Genomic DNA, 19,499 nt, shown 5'->3' with positions numbered 1-19,499 from the left:
TTCTCAAAGATGCTTGGGAGTTTCGCTTGTTCTTCAGAGAAGCAAGTAAAGATTATTTGAAAGTAGTAGGCAGGTGAGGCCTGACTTCTGCCCCACTAAAGCTATGAGTTGAAAGTTCCTGCCCATTGAAATGTCATTATCTTTTCACCCATTTCTTTAAACCAAGCATAATCATTTCCTTGCTAGCTTGACTTCCACTGGCAGAATGAGTCTTCATAATGCAGAAGAGCCTTAGATATGCCTTCTTCCATTTCATTGATTTGAGAACAGTTGTGCCTTGTCCTAACAACACAAACCTAGGTGCTTCCATTTGATTCTCACAGCATCCTAGATATTGTCTAGTTCATAAACAGTTTAAGAGGATTTAGTAAGCAGCATAGGAGGAGCTCTTTACCTGCTCTCACAGTTTTTGGCAAGAGGTATTTTGGGTTCTGGAAGGGGTTTTTAAAGGGTTTGCTTTTTGTCTGACAAAAAGATCATATTCAATACTAGATCAGCTGTAGTCAGGGATAACTGGAGACTAAACAATCACAGGTCAGGGCTAGAAAATGCAGGTGTCTCCCTGCTGCCTAGCTTCCTACACAGATGGTTCTAGGGCTTTCAGTCCTGTATACCTTCTCATTACCCGAGAGCTTTTCCAAGTTAGGTCTGGATTTCAGTGATTTGTATTTTTTGTAAGTATAAGAAAGGAGAAATAAGAAGGGAGATCTCAGTGGAACCCAAGTACCTTGAACCTACTTCAACAGCTTTGCAAAGAGCAGTTGGCCTCTGTTTCTTGGCTGCAAAAGGTATCAGTATTTTAGCCTTGCCACAGCCAAGACCTAGTTTGCAGGCTGACATTTATTTATAATGATGATAAGTTGGGGTTGAAATGGAGTTGACGTTGCCATTTTTAAGTTGTTGTGGAAATTGAGACCTAGATGAAAATAAAAGGGAATCTCCTTTTCCTTCTGCCTCAGCATAATCATATTGAGGGTTAAAACTGTTTGTGTCTGGAGCACAGAATATATTAACCTAGAAAGTCAGTTCATACACTAACTGAGAAACCCAGAATATTACAGGTATCTCCCTAAGCTGGATAGATGGCTGTCAAGTAACCGTGTCATGCAGAGACCCATGTTTCTCAGGGGCTAGATACTGGCAGTCCTAGTTTTAGTGTCCTGGCCCCCAGTCATCAGGCAAACAAAGGATACTCAGCTCTGTTCCACAGGGGACACCAGCTGCTTCCCCACACTGTAGCCACAGAGTCCTAGAGGTACCAAAAGAGAGTTTAGAGACTACTTTTTTCTATTGGTAACAACTGTTGGGTTTAAGAGAATTTGTCATACCACCAACTTAGATTCAGAGAAGTACTTTCCTGCCTCTGTCTGCCTGTCTAAATAAATCCGTTCATCATTCAGCAAGCACTTACTGAGTGCCTACCTGGGAACGCAGGGGATAGCAGAGAGCAAGAGGGAGCTAGGCTTTGCCCTCATGGCACTTACATTTTAGTAGAACAGTTAATTTGACATGAAAGTGCAAAAGTGTATACTATGAGGACAGTACTTTGGAAGCACAGTTCAGGGCACCTAACATAATGTTGGGAATGGGGTCAATACCAGCTTTGTAAATGTTACTTTGGGGAGTTTGAGGCAGCCCACAGGGTTTGTGTACTACTAAGAAGTGTCTTTTCCTCTTTTCTGGAACATGGCAAACTTTGCCCTAAATAAGGACATGAGTAAATTTAGCTAATATTTTTACTCAGCCAGCCCAAGTGGTTCTATGTTTTTATTGTTTTTGTTGTCCCAGGCAGGGGCACCATGTGTCACACAGGTCACTCCGGATCAGACGCCGTTCTGTGTCAGTGGTCAGGGGCTGACCAACCCTGGACCCTGTGGGCTATAACCATGCTGTAGTGTGTGTAAACATCCTACACTCTCAGCTGTGAGCTCAAGGTAGCTGGGAGAGGGTTGTTTACTCCTTCTGCCATGGAAAACATCAGCTGAAGAAGGAACAGTCTCCACTCCGCAGATCGGACAGAATGCGACCTCCCTAATCAGCCAAGGCAGTACCCCAGCGGAGAGCTGTCCATCAGGCCCCCTGGGTTGCGCTTCTGTGGCTAAGTACAACCAGAACCAGATGTGACACTGGATAGACATGCCCTCTGTGACCACAGAGCTTTCAACAAGCTGTGAAAAGCTGGGTACTTGCCTACCAGTGCTCTCGATCCTGAAAATTTCAGCTCAGGAAAAGCCCTGTTTCCCATTAACCTGTTCTGTCCCCCTTGAAGTGGTGGGGATAAAATGAGAAGAGTGCTGCCTGTTTGGGAGATTGGGACCAGGCCTGAGAGGCATGATGTTTGGGTAGCATCTTCCCAACACGTGCAATTAGCACTGTTCTCAGATCACAGGCCTTGACAGCATTTACTGACAAGCACTGCTGGTGCGTGGTTTTTAGTTACAGTAATTATTTGCCCGTTTGCAACTTATCATGCAATGGGTGATTATTTCGTACTTGGCTATATGTTTTGTGAAGCCTATAGGATCTGTTATTTTTAGTTTGATTTAGCATAACTGGTCTCTTTGAATTCCACTTTCCTTTGGCTTCAGATGTGGAGAGGTCAGCATTCAGCAGGCAACTGCACATAGCCTGTTTGGGGGAAGAGTGGAAATTCACTGTGGCGGTTGCTGAATCGGTTCTTTTTCTCTTACCTGTCTCTCTTTCCACCCAACAGGAGGAGGTGCGCCAGTCGGTAACTCCTGCCGAGCCAGTCCAGTACTATTTCACGCTGGCTCAGCAGCCCACCGCTGTCCAAGTCCAGGGCCAGCAGCAAGGCCAGCAGACCACCAGCTCCACGACCACCATCCAGCCTGGGCAGATCATCATCGCACAGCCTCAGCAGGGCCAGGTCTGTGAGCTGCTGAGGATGCCCATCCAGCAAGACAGTGCCCCTTAGGTTTTTGGATGGGCAGAGCTTGATGAGGGCAGAGAGGCAGCCGGATCATTAGAGAGCACTGGATTTAAAGTCTGGAAACGGGAACTTTTCCCCAGATTCAGCTACTAGGGTGAGATGTCACCCTAATATCTCTGGACCCTGTTTTTCTCAAAGGTCAGATGAAGAAAGTGTAGTGGACAGTATGTTCTCCAGGATCCCTATTAGCTCAGAAATTTTAGGAGAGAAAAAAAATGTCTGAAATGCCTTATGAAGAGTAGTGGGATCTCTGTAGAGGTACTAAAGTGAACTCCATGCCTGCTGTCTGTGTGTCTGTGTCAGAAGTGGAATTTGTGCCCTTAAAAGGAGAGATTAGGTATCATTGCCAGTTTGCATACTCCTTCTCCCTGTCATTTCTGTGTCCCATATTTGTGTCAAGTGTCCTTCTCTTTTTACGATAGTAATCAGAGGACTCTTTCTCTCCCCAGTAGTATTGTTGAGAGGAGTAGCATTCATGTTTGTTGGGGGTCATGTGAGGCTGCAGAGAACTCTGTACTGTGAGCTCTGAATCCAAATTCTCTGTCAATCATTATTTATTCATCAAACACTGAGCATCCTCTGAGGGTAAAGTCCTGTACTATGTACTGGGGATACAAGCATGAATACAACAGTCCTTATTTTCAAGGAATTCACAATTTAGTTGGGGATACAAATACTTAAAGGTTATACCGCCACGTGGGAATGTGTGTACAGGGTGTTATAAGAACACATCAAAAGAAGTACCTTGGCTCAGCGTAGTGGCTCATGCCTGTAATCCCAACACTTTGGGAGGCCAAGGTGAGAGGAACCCAGGAGTTTGGGTTACAGTGAGGTAGGATCATGCCACTGCACTTCAGCCCAGGCAGCACAGCAAGACCTCTTCTTTAATTAAAAAAAAAAGGCAGGGACATGTGGTGGCTCGTGTGTAATTCCAACATTTTGGGTGGCCAAGGCAGGGGGATTGCATGAGCCCACGTGTTCAAGACCAGCCTGGGCAACATGGTGAGACCCTGTGTCTACCAAAAAATCAGAACATTAGCCAGCCATGGTGGCATGCACTTGTGTCCCAGCTACTTAAGAGGCTGAGTTGGGAGGATCGCTTGAGCCAAGGAAGTCAAGGCCTCAGTGAACTGTGATTGTGCCATTGCACTCCAGCTGGGGTGACAGAGCAAGATGCTGTCTCAAAAAAAAAAAAAAAGAATATATATATATATATATATATATATATGTATGAGGATGAGTAGCTAAGAAAGATGTGAAGGAGGTGGTCAGATAATGTTCCTGAAGGAAGTAATATGAGTCTTAGGGAACAGTGGAAATTAATCAAAGAAAGCGGGAAAGGGTGGTATTGCCAGTTGAGGGCACAGCATAGGCAAAGGCTTAGAAGTGAGAAACAGTACAGGGAGCCATGGGAAAGTAGTCAGCATAGGAGACCATCTAGGCAAGTTTGAAAAGATAGGTAGTGAACACATCCTGGACAGCCTTGTGTATTCTAATAAGGAGCTGAGTTTGCCTAGAAGAAAAAAAAATGGGGTGGAGGTAGATGCATTGATTGATGTTTTTTTAAAGATAGGTTCTCACTTGGTCACCCCGGCTGGAGTAGCACAATCATAGCTTACTGCAGGTTCAAACTGCTGGGCTCAAGCAATCCTCCTGCCTCAGCCTCCCAAGGAGCTGGGACTCCCAGGCGTATGCCACCACACCTGGATAATTTTTAATTTTTTTGTGGAGATGGAGTCTCATTAATGTTTCACAGGTTGGTCTCGAACTCCTGGCTTCATGCCATCCTCTCACCTTGGCCTTCCACAGTGGTGGGATGACAGGCATGAGTCACCATTGTAATTATGATTTGTCCAGGTACAGTGGTTCACACCTGTAATCCCATCACTTTGGGAGGCCAACGTAGGCGGATCACAAGGTCAGGAGTTCGAGACCAGCCTGGCCAATATGGTGAAACCCCATCTCTACTAAAAATGCAAAAATTAGCTGGGCATGGTGGTGGGTGCTTGTAGTCCCAGCTACTTGGGAGCCTGAGGCAGGAGAATCTCTTGAACCTGGGAGGCGGAGGTTGCAGTGAGCTGAGATCATGCCACTGCACTCCAGCCTGGGTTACAGAGCGAGACTCCGTCTCAAAAAAAAAAAAGGTAATTCTGATTTTAGGATTTATTCCCTGCTCATTTACTTATCCATGTTACAAAAATGTATTGAGTGCTTGTTTTATGCCAGACACTGTGCTAGGCAGGAGGGTTCAAAGATAATGGCTGCTCAGTCACTGCCTTAAGACCTCGATTGCACCATGATGCCTAAGCGACCTTCTTTGGCTAATGCTTGTGCCTCTACAGTGGTGAAAGCTTGACCTGCCAAAGGCTTTATCCCTTTACAGAGTGAACTTAGAGGGAGTCTGCCAAGGGCAGGCTCTGATTGGCTGATCATCCTAAGAAGCTCGTGGCTGTTGTGCCCTGATAGCAGGGCACACCATACATGATTTGACAGCTGCCATGCTAACACAAGCCCTCATTTTCCTGAAATGATTTAGAAATACCTTGGAAATCCTCTTGGGAAAATTGGGTTGATATAGTACAGTGATGAGTTGGCAGCATGCATTTCTTTTTAGTCAGCGAGAATTTCATCTATCCTCTTCTCTGCCAACCCAGACGTGCTCATCTTGGAGCTGATAGGGCTTGTGAGGATGGTGAAGTTGGTCCTTCCCAGTATTTCCTGGCTGTTCTTTCACCATCCTGCTGCTTCAGGGTGGCCTTGTGCTGTGTCACACCTCCTTGGACCCGTTGTGATGGCTATTTCAAGTTGAGTGCAGATATACTTTGTAGGACAGAATGCATGTGTATCAAAGCAGAGTTGGAAAGAATGCATATTTTGGTAAAATTAATCCTGTGTTTTCTGTCATAAATTGGAAACTTATTTATGGAAGTTGGGAATAGGCTGAGTTGAAAATTGTGGTACAAGAATGGAAGAGATGTTTTCTGTTAGCCTAGCCCACTGCATGTACTTTTAGAACACTCTGTCTTCTTTCTTTCCTGCCCTCCTCCAGTTTGTAGTAATTTCTCCTTAGTAATCCCTTGAATCTCATCTGTCATTCCCAGAACACATCCCCTTCCCTTGTAACTTTGGATGCATAGTTGTAATTTTCAGTAATCTATGCAGTCAGAATTAAGAACATCAGAATAGCAACATCAGTTGAAGTTTATGATTCATTGAGACTTCCATAGTCGTCTTATTGAGGTGATTAATTCAGAGTGGGGGAGAGAGAGTGACAGAATTCAAGTCAGGGATTGGATATACAGGTGTAGTTTAAAAGGCTCCACCCACACACACCCCCCCCGCCGCCGCCGCCGCACCCCCCATCACTACCACCACCAGATGAGCCAGATAGGCTCACTGCTCTAGGTAACCTGTGAAAGTCACAAATAGTACTAAAGTTTTGAGATTTGAAAGAATAATTGACCCTTTTGGCAGCTTGTGTCTTTACCATCTCTCAGAAGAGTACATTTCATAGGGCTATAACCATTGTGTGTGAGAGACAGAATCTGCCAAGTCATACACATTGGGCAGAAATTTCTTAGATCCGAGATTTCTATTTTTAGAAAGTTAGAGTTCTTGCTTTCTTAAATTCTATTAATTAGGGGTAGACTTAGTTAAGAGTCTGTGTCTTAACAGTGCCCAGTGAGTTAGCAGTGTTTGCTCTCCTGTGGGAAGCCATACTGTGGTCCAGAGCAGCCATCTGGCCAGTGTGGGCAGGAATTGCTCTGCGGCTTGAATGGGGTGAGAGCCAGTGTGCACTAGGGTCAGCCTCGGAGATGTACCCCTGTGCGTTATATTTCTCTCAGTGTCTTACATGCCTAAGAAAGAGCACATGACCCTGAACTAAATAAATCCGTACCCTTTCCATTTAATGTTACCCTCCAAATTCATCTGCCCCAGACTTGACTTTGGCTATTTCTGAAGTAAACTGTCATGGTTGCTTTTGATTTTTTCTGTAGTGTATGTGCCTTATCATCACCAAAGGGGCTGTGAAAATTTGCAGCATTTGGGGCACAGAGATTTATGTTTGGGACCCATGCAGATATTTGTACTGTGAGCCTTAAAATATTTTTGGCTTTTCTTTCGTTTTGGAGAGTAGCTTTAGCAATGCTGTAAACCCAGAGGACTCTGCATTACTAGTATTGAGATGAGTTTAGGCATTCATTGAGAGGGTTTGCTCCTGGCACACTGCTCGTTATTAACCTCTTGGTAATCCTGTGGGCTCTAAGCCTGAACTCATGCAGCATTCTCATAACTCTTCCTTTCAGACCACACCTGTGACAATGCAGGTTGGAGAAGGTCAGCAGGTGCAGATTGTCCAGGCCCAGCCACAGGGTCAAGCCCAGCAGGCCCAGAGTAGCACTGGACAGACCATGCAGGTGATGCAGCAGATCATCACTAACACGGGAGAGATCCAGCAGATCCCGGTGAGTCCTGCCCTGAGGTTTGTCTTTACAGCTTTATAGAAGGAAATACTTAAAGATATATCTATACCTTGATATATCACACACGCGCACAGTACTTTTTTTTTTTTTTTTTGAGATAGGTCTTGCTCTGTCGCCCAGGCTGAAGTGCAGTGGCTTGATCTCAGCTCACTGGCCTCTGCCTCCCAGGTTCAAGCGATTCTCCTGCCTCAGCCTCCCGAGTAGCTGGGATTTTAGGTGCTTGCCACCACGCCCAGCTAATTTTTGTATTTTTAGTAGAGACGGGGTTTCACAATGTTGGCCAAGCTGGTCTCTAACTCCTAACCTCAGGTGATCCGCCCGCCTCAGCCTCCCAAAGTGCTGGGATTATAGGCGTGAACCACCACACCCAGCCCACAGTACTTATTTGTATGTGTGTGTGTGTGTGTGTGTGTGTGTGTGTGTGTTTTGTTTTTAATCTATATGCCAGTGTTCCTGAACACAACTTGCTTCACTGTGTTTGTTCCCTGCTTTCCTTTAATCTAGGTTCAGGTTTCCAACAGTGGGGCATCTTCACTCGATTTCCCCTCATTCCACCTATGCAGGGAAATCATTGTAACCACTACCCATGCCAAGGCCCAAAGGCCCTGTGAGGCAGTCCTGTATTTGATCAGCAGAGGATAAGAGGGAGGTGTATAGGGAAGGCCATAAATACACTTGTTGCATATTCATGACTCATTTCCCAGTGGAGCCTGCAGCAAAGTGTATTTTTGGCTTTCATATAACTTATCCATTCCTTTACTGTGGACTGCTGCTTCCTGTGTGCCTTGAGGGATTTCAATTCTTAGATTTGTTGGCTTTTTTATTTGTACTCCTTTTGTAAAATGTGTCCTTGTCTTAACACTTGCAGTCTGTACATGGTCATTTTGACCCCCAAAACTGGAAAGTGAGTGAAACAGAGCGGTCCTTCTATTCCCTGCCCTTTGCCATTTTTGTCATAAATGAAATGTAGGCAGGTATAGAAAACTCACATAGACTTGGTTAACCACTTCCTCTGTGATGAAAATAACTCTGAAAGTATCCTTAGATCAGTTTAGGAATTGTTCTTCATCTGAAGTTAACATGGTAATAGGCCAAGAGAAAGCTTAGGAAAGCGGCGTGTGTATGTCTCTTTCTCCACCTCTCTCACGTGTGCTCACAATACCCATGGATTGCATGACTGAGCTCTGCTTTGCTTCATTGTTTCAGTCCCCAACCCCAAGATTTCTGTTGAATGGTTCTCATTTTTGCAAGTGAAGGCACCGCCACAGGTTCATTTAAGCCAGAGAATAGAGAGTTCCACCTTGCAGATACTTTAACCCTCTGGGACACACAGGTTTACCTAGCAGATTTGTTGCAGAATTCACTATTTCATCTTCACTGGCTCAGGCACTTTCTGTAGGAGACTTCATTTCCAGACTCTTTAGGCAGCTCATTGGAATGTTCCTAATACTGATGAGCTTCAGGAAGGAAACTTTATTTCCCTTTCAAAAACCCAGAGCTTATTTTGTCTGTAATTAATGTAAAAAAACTATGAGGATCCCCAAACCTGTCTTGCTGTAGAGAAATGAGGGACGGATCATCACCAAATGTCTTAACCTAAGCTAAAAAGGAAAACTCTTGCTTCTGTTGAAGAGCTGCTTGGAACCATTTGGCTCACAGCTTTTCAGTCACATTTGGGTTTCTGCAAAGAGCTCTTCCCAGCTAGAAAATTTTACATCCGTGTAGCTGTCATTATACCTTCTCCCACTCCTGTGACAAGACTTTAGTCTTCTTGTGATCCCTGGCTGGAGTTCTGGGGACTCCTGGGACTAGCCACTATCAGTCTCTGTAGATGAGGTTTCCCATACCTCCGCACAGCTGCCTTCCTCCCCACAAGCAACTTAACATTGTTGCCAGGAAGCTGCATTATAGGATTTAGGTGGGGAATTCAGGCTTGGCACCACAGCCTCCCGGCAGCTTCTCTTGGCATATTCTCAGGAAAGAAATGACTGCAGGTCATAATACTTTTGCCCTGTCTCCTTTGAACCAGATTTTTAATGGGTTTAGATTGTGTGTCCCTCCATCTTGCCTCAAGTGGGCAATTCTGGAATGGTCTACCATGAATTTGAGAGGTCGTTTTTTCTTGGTAGTTCAAATTCTGTGAGGCTGGGAGTCTCAGAGAAGCATTTTGATTGAACACTGTATGCAGGAGTACAGCTTCATCCCATTAGCATTTTCCTCATGGAAGAGTCCTGCAGCTCGTGAAGACCAGAGGGAAATTTGCTCCAGAGCAGAGGCAACACTTACCTGTTAGCCGTAAGAAGCTCCCCCTTGCAACAAAGCAGACTGGGCAGCCAGGGCAGGTGGTTTCTGGGGCCCCCAGATAGAGACCTAGTCTATCCATGCTCCCAGAACCCCTTTCATTTCTTCTAAATTGAGGGTGTGAATGTCTGCAGTCCTTCCCTGCCGACCATCATCTTTGCTGAGCTACGGTTCTCTGACATGGTAACTGCCTTGGTCCTCTTTTCATCCCTAGCTCAAAGCACTAATACTTTCATGGTACACTGGAGCATTAAGAACCTGAGTTAAGGCGTTTAGCACACAATTAAATGCAGCATGTGGTATTATTGTATTATCTGAGATTTAATCGTAAGCATGAGAGACTCTAAGGGCGCTTTTGTAGCTTTGGTTTCCCATGATGGGGTTTTCTGTGAAAGGTTTATTGATTCTGCTTCCCCTTGAGAGGTGTTTGGCCAGAAGCTAGTGCTGAACACCAAGGATCCTAAAAGCCCCACAGACCCCCATCCAGCCTGGCTGTTGGGGAGAGAGATGGTTAAGCAGGCCAGCTTTTGCCTCCAAGATGTGCAGCATGGGGCAGGACAGTGTGAGGGCCATGATGCAGAATGATGGCTGTCTGCTTTGGGCTCCTGGCGGATGCTGGATCTCTTTACAGTATTGGGAATTGTGGGAGATGGGAGGGAAAGAGGCCCACACTTAATGTACAGGCATTCTGATCATGTCAGTCAGATAAATTCCGAAAATAAGCCGTGATCATGTAGCTAAAATCCGGCAAATAACGAGCATGCAGCCATGCTGTTCTCACCTTTGTGACAGGATCTTCTGGGAGTTTTTTCTGAAGTCCATTCAGGGAACATATTCTCTTCTGTGTTGTGTGACTTGTGGATGTTCTGGTTTTGCTTGTTTTGACCTCTCTTTAAAAGGGACTTTTTTCAGGGCAGGTTTCTTTGGAGGGCTTGAGGGGTAGGGGGCAGTCACCATCTCTCGTCATGGGAAGTTTGCCTGTTTGAGATTATGCTCAATGTCTTATGGTCTCTTTGTCTCTGCCCCTGCCCTAGGTGCAGCTGAACGCCGGCCAGCTGCAGTATATCCGCTTAGCCCAGCCTGTATCAGGCACTCAAGTTGTGCAGGGACAGATCCAGACACTTGCCACCAATGCTCAACAGGTATGTGCCCCAGAGACACAGGGCTTGTGTTGGAGACCAGGAGCAGGTGGCTTCTGACAGGAAAGGAGCACTCAGCACACAACTGTCTTGCCTCCTCATCCTTCAGCCAGAGGTACCACCCCCACACCCTCCATATCTCTTCTGCACCCAAGAGGCATGGGTGGTAATTGGAACATTAGGTTCAAAGTGTTTTCTCTTACTGTCTTGTTCTCAAGGGGCAAAGAAATGCAAGTCAGGGGCAGCCTCGAAGGTGCCTGAAAGAAATCTTATAGGTGTGCACACCCGTCAGACCCAGGATACGTTCGACAGATCTCCTAATCGTCAGGCTGTTGCCATCTTTAAACCCAAGTGGCTGTTGTGTTCTGGCACCTCCTGTGCCCTTTGGAAAGCTTACTTAGATTTTACCTCCACCTCCTCTTGCATCCTTGACCAGAAAAATTGCCCCTCTCCTCTCGTGCTCTACAGTATTGATGGCTGAGTCACAGATGGTGAGGGGGCTGCCTCCCTGGGCTTGGGGGTATTGAGGGATGTGGGCACCATTTGTAGAAGATGGGGGGTGCTGATCAAGGGGAGGCATTGTTAATGGATTCTTTTGCCTCAGACCCAAAAAAAGCAGCGATCGTTTAAGAGCTGGACCCGTCTGGCCCAGTTGCATTTCTGGTGATGTATCTATTGACAGTGGTGACAGAGCTGAGTTTGTAGAGCAGGTCTCCAAAGATCTCATTTGGGAAAATATGAAGAATGAGCCAAAAGCAAGGCTTCTGAGTTCCATATAGTCTCTGGGATCATTAAGGGCTCTTTCTTTGCCCACTCCCTGGCTTACCTAAGGACTCGGCTCTTCTGTAACTGATACTGACTCACACCCTTCCCCCAGCCCCTCTTTTTAACCTTGTAAGATTCTTCTCTGGGATCCTAAAAACATAACGGCATGGGAGTGGGAGGAAATGAGAAGGAAGCTTCTTGGTTCCTCAGAAGTCAGTTTGGGGCTGGGCACGGTGGCTCACGCCTGTAATCCCAGCACTTTGGGAGGGAGGCCGAGGCGGGTGGATCACTTGAGGTCGGGAGTTTGAGACCAGCCTGCCCAACATGGCAAAACCATTTCTACTAAAAGTACAAAAATTAGCTGGGCGTGGTGGTACACGCCTGTAATGCCAGCTACTTGGGAGGCTAAGGCACAAGAATCACTTGAACCCAGGAGGTGGAGGTTGCAGTGAGCCGAGATTGTGCCACTGCACTCCAGCCTGGGTGACAGAGTGAGACTCTGTCTCAAAAAAAAAAAAAAAAATTTGGTTTTGGGAACAGAACTAAAGCCAAAAAATGGGAGAGGTTGGGGAGAAGCAAGAAAGCGGTAGCTGAAGGCAATGAAAATCTTTGTAACAACAGGTTGTAATTGTGATGACCTAGTACTTAGTAGGTGCTCAGTAAATGTTTGTTGAAGCAGAATGAATAATATGTAATTATTTAAAGGTAAGTGAAATCTCAGCTAATATGAACAGCAATCCTGCTCGCTGCAGAGCAGTTAACCTTCTTATCTATGTGGAATATTTTCCATTTGTCTCAGGCTCACTTGTTTATTCTGCAGACATTTCTGGAATACTTATTTTGTATGGGTCCTGCCCTCAAGCAGCTTATAGGCTGTTGGAAGGAAAAGGACCAAAATAAGGAACAATAGTAAGAAATAGTCACCGGGCGCGGTGGCTCAAGCCTGTAATCCCAGCACTTTGGGAGGCCGAGACGGGCGGATCATGAGGTCAGGAGATCAAAATCATCCTGGCTAACATGGTGAAACCCCATCTCTACTAAAAAATACGAAAAACTAGCCAGGCGAGGTGGCGGGCGCCTGTAGTCCTAGCTACTCAGGAGGCTGAGACAGGAGAATGGCATGAACCCAGGAGGCGGAGCTTGCAGTGAGCCGAGATCGCGCCACTGCAGTCCAGGCTGGGTGACAGAGCGAGACTCTGTCTCAAAAAAAAAAAAAAGAAACAGTCATGAAGCCTTTTATACCCGTTCCCTTTCTTATTCCTCATAGCCTCATGGGTAGGCCTGCAGGGGTTGTTTTTGGCTGTGGTGAGGACATTTGAGAGGACAGTCCTTGTCTTGCAGGCTGGCTGTGATGATTCCAGGAAATGGTACACAGAGGACACTGCTGGTCAAATGTTCCATAGGAACACATGTGCATGCACACCGCAGTCTTCTTTCTAGTTTACCAAGCTGCTTCCAGCAGTTGTCATTATATATGCAGTTCTGCATGTCAGTAAATTTATCTAAAGTCCATTCACAGTCCGCAAGTAAGATTTGAAGTACTCGTGATAAATGTATTTGTTCCACTCCCCGTTCCTCCCCCTTTCTCCTCCCCTCCTTTGGCCTAGAGGACTGCACAGTGCCTCTGTCGGAAAAAGTACTTCATAGGTTTGCCATGAGGACTGCTGGGGCCAAGGCCACTTGCTTGCCAGGGTGTTTCATATTCCAGTCAGATGATCTGGGTGATACAGGTTTGGTTTGGAGCCCACCTTCCAAGAATGAAAGAGACCACTCACCACTTTGTCTAACACTTTGCAATCCACCTTCACTGGCTGAAAGACTGACTCTTAGGACTTCTACCCCAAACCATAACACCTAGGAGCCATGTGTTCTGTTTGAGCCTCGGGACCTTCAGATGAGTGGGTGGTTGAGGGAGTAGGCATTCATTAGAGAGATGGGTGTGGGAACTATCTATTATGTGCTCAGGATTCTCGATGTCCCTTTGTGCTGCCAACTCCTGGGATAGCCATCAGTGCTAGAAGATTAGGAGGAGCCCTTGCTTTCTTACTACCCATTGAGCTGGGCACTTTATATGCATTGTCTCATTTGATCTTTATGACCTTCTTCTGGGTGGTGGGCTGGTGGATCAGACCCTGCAGCTGACATGTCAACTCTACCATCTTGATTCTTACAGATTACCCAGACAGAGGTCCAGCAAGGACAGCAGCAGTTCAGCCAGTTCACAGATGGACAGGTAGGGTACCCAGCCTGGGCAGGGGCAGAGGGTGAGGAATTGCGGGGCAGGGTAGCAGGTAGTATCTGGGTTTGGATGGTAAGGGCAGCTGTCCTGTCCTCTCCTAACAAGGAGTGGACAGAAATTGTTAAAACAAGTACAGTATTTAAATCAGGGCACCTATCCTTTAGTTTTATAGACTTCGTTGTAACTAAAAATAATCTTAGACATGTAGCCCCAGTTGCTATTTTACAGATGAGAGACTGAACCCTGGAGATGGGAAGTGCCTTGTCCATGCTCCCCTAGATGTTCATTGCAGAGACAGGACTAGAGAGCAGGTTTCCTGTTTCCCTCTCTAGAACTGTATTTTTTTCCCCTAATCCATAATGTTTTTTAATAGCATAGACAGTTGAGTTGCAGAGAACATGTGACCTCTTGAACTCTCTGGGTGCCTGAAATTCAGTAATTTTCAGTCCATGCGAGGAGAGAATCTTCCCTTTTCCCTCTGCTTTCCCCTCACAGTACAGTACCAGAGACCACTGAGGACATGATAGGATGGCATGCCCAAACTTGTGCCCTCTGCTGCTCAAAAGGGAGAAGAGCTGGCATCAGGACCCACCTCTGGCTTCTGCCAGCACCACATGCTAGGCTTACATGCCAGGGCTCCCGTGAAGTCTTGGCTTTTGGTTTCTTTGGGGAGCGCCTGGGAAACCAAGTAGTCAATTAGCCCTGCCCTTCATAAGTGGCTGTGTGAGTATCTTCTCCACCCCTGAAGGGTGTTGGCTATAGTTAAGTGTTTATACCAGGCCACCTTCTTAGCAGGGCCCATGGAGAAAATTCAAATTCAGTTTAGTTTCAACCTGAGCCGGATATTCTGAGAAGAGGAGAGGAGGGGGTAATCCTACTGCCCCTGCCAGTGTAGATTACCAAGAGTTGGGGAAATGCTGACTTCCAAGCTGCTGGTACAGTGGTTCGAATTGCTTGTGTTTGCCACAGAGGAACAGCGTGCAGCAAGCTCGAGTCTCTGAGCTAACGGGAGAGGCAGAGCCCAGAGAAGTGAAAGCCACAGGAAATTCAACTCCCTGCACCTCTTCCCTGCCCACCACACACCCCCCCTCACACCGGGCTGGTGCCTCCTGTGTCTGCTGCTCCCAACCCCAGCAGAGCTCCACTTCCCCTCCTCCTCCTGACGCCTTGCAGTGGGTGGTGGTTGAGGTATCTGGGACCCCCAACCAGCTCGAGACCCATAGGGAGCTGCATGCCCCTCTCCCAGGGGTGACCTCACTCTCTCCTCTCCACCCCTCGCAGCAGCTCTACCAGATCCAGCAAGTCACCATGCCTGCGGGCCAGGACCTCGCCCAGCCCATGTTCATCCAGTCAGCCAACCAGCCCTCCGACGGGCAGGCCCCCCAGGTGACCGGCGACTGAGGGCCTGAGCTGGCAAGGCCAAGGACACCCAACACAATTTTTGCCATACAGCCCCAGGCGATGGGCACAGCCTTCCTCCCCAGAGGACCCGGCCGACCTCAGCGCCTCCTGCAGGCTAGGACACTGGTGCACTACGCCCCATGCCTGGGGGCCAAGATTCTCCAGCAGAAAGATGCAATATTTTTTCCTTTTTTTTCCATTTTTTTCTCCAAGGAATCAATATTTCAATATGTTGAGCTATGTGTCCAATGCTATGAAATTAAAATATTAAATAACATATTTATGGCATTTTCTTGAAGAGTGTGGTTGAAGAAATATTTCTTCTTTTGTTTTTTTTTTGTTGTTGTTTGTTACCGCCACTTCTTTTTAGGAGCAAATCTCCCCAGGGGTGTATGGTATTTCTTGACTCTTGGAACAGCTGCTACCCCCAAGACTTGCCACGTTGTTCTGCCCTCAGATGGAATTAGGTGAATGTGTGTAGCTGCTTTTTCACTCGTGGTCCTCTCCCCATCCCTTGCTCTGTATTTGCATCCAGAGGCCATGGAAACATTCTTTGCATTTAAGAAATTTATTCCCCATGGAGAGTGGGTGGGTTCATTGCCACACTCTTTTCTCCCAGGGACCCAGGAGACTAGGACTTTGTGCGTTTGCTGCCCACCTCCCCTTTATTTTTTAAATGCATTAAACACTGTGCTAGTCTCCTTTGCATGGACTTCAGACTGCATGAAATGCAATAAATCTCATTTTAGATAATTTAGAGTCTGGGTTTCTGTGTCTGGGGGCATTCATGGGGCCACTTTGCTTGGAAAGGTTCATTTGCCCTCAGGTTGTGTGTCTGGGAGAGAGGGCTGCCCTTGTGAGAAGGGGATGTTCAAAGCGAAGGGAACTTCATGCTGTGTATCTAAATCAAACAGGTCCTTAGCTGATCTTTGTGTGCGTGTGTGTGTGTGTGTGTCTTGCTCTGTTGCCCAGGCTGGAGTGCAGTGGTGTGATCACTACTCACTTCAGCCTCAATCTCCTAGGCTCAAGCAATCCTCCCACCCCAGTCTCCTCCTGAGTTGCTGGGACTAGGTCAGGTACCACCATGCCCAGCTAATTTTTTTTATTTATTTGTAGAGACAGGGTTTCACTTATTGCCCTGGCTGGTCTTGAACTCCTGGGCTCAAGTGATCCTGCCACGTCAGCTTCCCAAAGTACTGGGATTACAGGCATGAGCCACTGTGCCTGACCTACCTCAGCCAGTCTTAAAAGTGAACTTCGGCCGGGCGCGGTGGCTCAAGCCTGTAATCCCAGCACTTTGGGAGACCGAGACAGGCGGATCACAAAGTCAGGAGATCGAGACCATTCTGGCTAACACGGTGAAACCCCGTCTCTACTAAAAAATACAGAAAACTAGCCGGGCGAGGTGGCGGGTGCCTGTAGTCCCAGCTACTCGGGAGGCTGAGGCAGGAGAATGGCGTAAACCTGGGAGGCGGAGCTTGCAGTGAGCTGAGATCCGGCCACTGCACTCCAGCCTGGGCGACAGAGCGAGACTCCGTCTCAAAAAAAAAGAAAAAAAAAAAAAAAAAGTGAACTTCATCAGAATATATTTGTTGCTCAGAGTTGCTTGCCTGCTGGACTTACTAGATTCTCACCATGTATCAGATTGAGCTGTGTCTCCTGCCTGGTTGAGGGTCAAGAGGGCATCTCTCATGGAGAAAGCTGACTCTATCAAACAAACCTGGGGTAAATCCTTCCAGTCCTGCCTGGCACAGGCTGCCGTTCAGCTACCTGCTGTGGCCACGCCCATTACCAATGGCATGGCATCTGCCAGAGAACAACCCAGGTACCTTGTCAGCCAAGAGTTCTGCAGCCAAGACCTACTTCCTGTTAATTGAAGCAGAGAGAGTAGAGCATTCCACTTATTCATTGGCCACAGAGGCCAGTGATGAGCCATCTTTCTTACCTCCACCATGCCGTCCTTCCAGTTGGAATGAGCTACTGTTGTGGGAAGAACAGTGAGCTGGGTGCCAGGAAATGTAGGTATTTGCCCTAAACCCATGGGCAGATACCTCCCTTGTCTTTGGGACTGTCTGAGTGAGTGAGGTGGAAATTGGGGAAAGGCTTCTATTAGATGATTTCAAGTCTGAACCTGATGCTTTTATGATTATCTCATGAAATATCCACTGTAAACCATGGGGGTAAGACATGAATTGGTTTTCAACAAGTAGTTTCAGATAACTCGAATGCCCTCTGCTCTTTCTTCCTCCCAGGAGATTGCCCAGATTTCTGGGATCTGCTTAAATACTTTGCCTAGATTCAAGTCTGGCCAGCTCTACCCTTTACTCCAAATTGGGGCATCCTGTTGCTTATATTGTCTTGATGATGGTAGCTTATAAAGTACTCAGCATCTACTTGACTATGCCTTACCTCAGTCCATAAGAAAAAATTGCAATGAAAACAACACAATGAAATAATAAATTAGAATTAGGAAAAACAATCTAGTAGGAAATCAGGATTATAGAAAACAACACAAATATGGTTATAAAGACCTGTGTAGTTATTAGAATTATTTGACCCTGAGCTTCCTGGCCACCAAAGCAAAAAGAGATGAGACGAGGTAAAGTCTCATCTTACAAAAGTCTTATAAAGTCTGTCTTATAAAAGAAAGACAACTTTTTTTTTGTTTTTCAAAGGCAAAGTTTTTTTAGCTTTAAGGTTTTGGATACATGATGCTGTGTATCCAGAATGATACGGAGTGTCATCAGGGTAGGTAAAGCAGGTGACAGTTCACCATGAGAAGTCAGGAAGTCGGCCCCCATAACACAGTGAGTCAGGGTCAGCCCCCACATGCTCGCGACTCCCAAATTCAGTCTCTCCTATATCTAGTTATCTTTATTCTAGCTCCGGACTTTTTTCTGAAGGGGATCTTCTGGCCTTTCCAGCTGTCCTGAACTCAGTCTTAGCGAGACATCATGTAATAGCAAGTTTTCACTGATATCCGTGTGCCTAGCCCCGCATGCAGGGAATGCAAGAGGGAGAAAGTGGAAGTGCAGAGGGACCTCAGGCAGAAGCTCCACAATTTAATTTCCTGACATCCTATGTCCCGCCTTGTTTGCTCTGGTTCATTCCTGAAAACCCAAGTATGATTGTAGTTTCAGGCCAATGAGTGGGTCCCCATTTTCCTGTAGACTTCCATTCTTGTTTTAGAGATGTTTCGGTCAGTTGTGATTAGCAAGCAGCTTCCCTGCTGAACACTTTCCCTTTAAATTGCCCTGCCAGCAGGGCTCATCCTGGTGTAAACAAACCCTTTGGTGCAGCCCAAGAGAGCCCCTATCTAATACCCAGCACGATCCCCTTACATCCGGAGCACTTTTTAAACATTTTTCCTAGCACTTGCAGCCTCCGTCCTCCCTCCCGATGATCTTCACAGTGACCCTGCAGGGGAGACAGGAAGAGGCATCATGATCCCTGTGTTAGAGATGGAGTCATGGGAGGGCTAGTGAAGTGCAGTGACTTGCCCAAGGTCACTCCATGAATTAAGGGTGGAATTAAAACCAAAACACTGATCTCCTGACCCCCTGTGCATACACAGTTGCTCTCTGGCCAAAGGTGACGTGTATACATGTAAGAAAGAGGCAGGCTGTTGAAATGTGAACTATCCCCTTTTATTCAGTCTTCCTGAACTGACTGGCCCAGCCTTGAGTATGCGTGAAATAAATAAAGCAGTTGGGTCTGGTCTGGGGACAGCTGGTGGGTGGGATAACTTGCCACAAGGATGACCTTGGAGACTGGAGACCCCTGGAATCAGGAGCAGACGATCTGGCTGGCTTCCTTGCCGCTCAGGTCTGCGGAGGCCACAAGGGGGCAGCATGCAGCCCTCACCTGTGTCTCTGGGAGGTGCCCTGTCCCACTCATCCCAACTGTAGACAATTCTAGGAACTAGTGGGAGTATGACTGTCCCCTTTCTTAACCCCCTTCCTGATGAGACCCTCACCCTTTGAAGGGAGGGTCCTCCCTAGGATAATAGTGAGAGCTGGAAATTCTGCCCTCTTCAGAGTGTTGCCTCAAGGTAGGTGGTTAGATTTTAATAAGGACTTTCTGACAGCTCAAGTTGGTTCAAGGTCCTTCTTATCTCCCCAGCTTTGTTTCTTTTCACTCTCCTCTCCCCCACCACCTCCTGTACTCTATGGTCCTGTCACACCCAATTACCGATCCCTGAACTTTCCTCCATGTTTTCA

General features: G+C 46.8%; 1 protein-coding gene across 6 annotated transcripts in view; it reads left to right on the top strand.

The window, feature by feature from the left end:
- The window catches only part of NFYC (nuclear transcription factor Y subunit gamma), a 79,869-nt gene extending 64,292 nt beyond the window's left edge, over positions 1-15,577 (top strand). For 4 of the 6 annotated variants that reach the window (XM_007979242.3, XM_007979239.3, XM_007979243.3 and 1 more), the window contains exons 6-10: positions 2,714-2,887; positions 7,258-7,416; positions 10,770-10,877; positions 13,813-13,872; positions 14,848-15,577. In XM_007979242.3, coding sequence (XP_007977433.1) covers positions 2,714-2,887; positions 7,258-7,416; positions 10,770-10,877; positions 13,813-13,872; positions 14,848-15,279 — 933 coding nt within the window. In that variant the 3' untranslated portion in view covers positions 15,280-15,577. The remainder of the gene's footprint in view (positions 1-2,713; positions 2,888-7,257; positions 7,417-10,769; positions 10,878-13,812; positions 13,873-14,847) is intronic. The other 2 variants (XM_007979245.3, XM_073007438.1) reach the window with 1 other exon arrangement.
- The last annotated feature ends 3,922 nt before the right edge of the window (positions 15,578-19,499 follow it).

This window comes from Chlorocebus sabaeus, chromosome 20 (assembly GCF_047675955.1).
Source record: "Chlorocebus sabaeus isolate Y175 chromosome 20, mChlSab1.0.hap1, whole genome shotgun sequence".
Taxonomy (NCBI): domain Eukaryota; kingdom Metazoa; phylum Chordata; class Mammalia; order Primates; family Cercopithecidae; genus Chlorocebus; species Chlorocebus sabaeus.
This window is presented reverse-complemented; position numbering and strand designations above follow the sequence as displayed.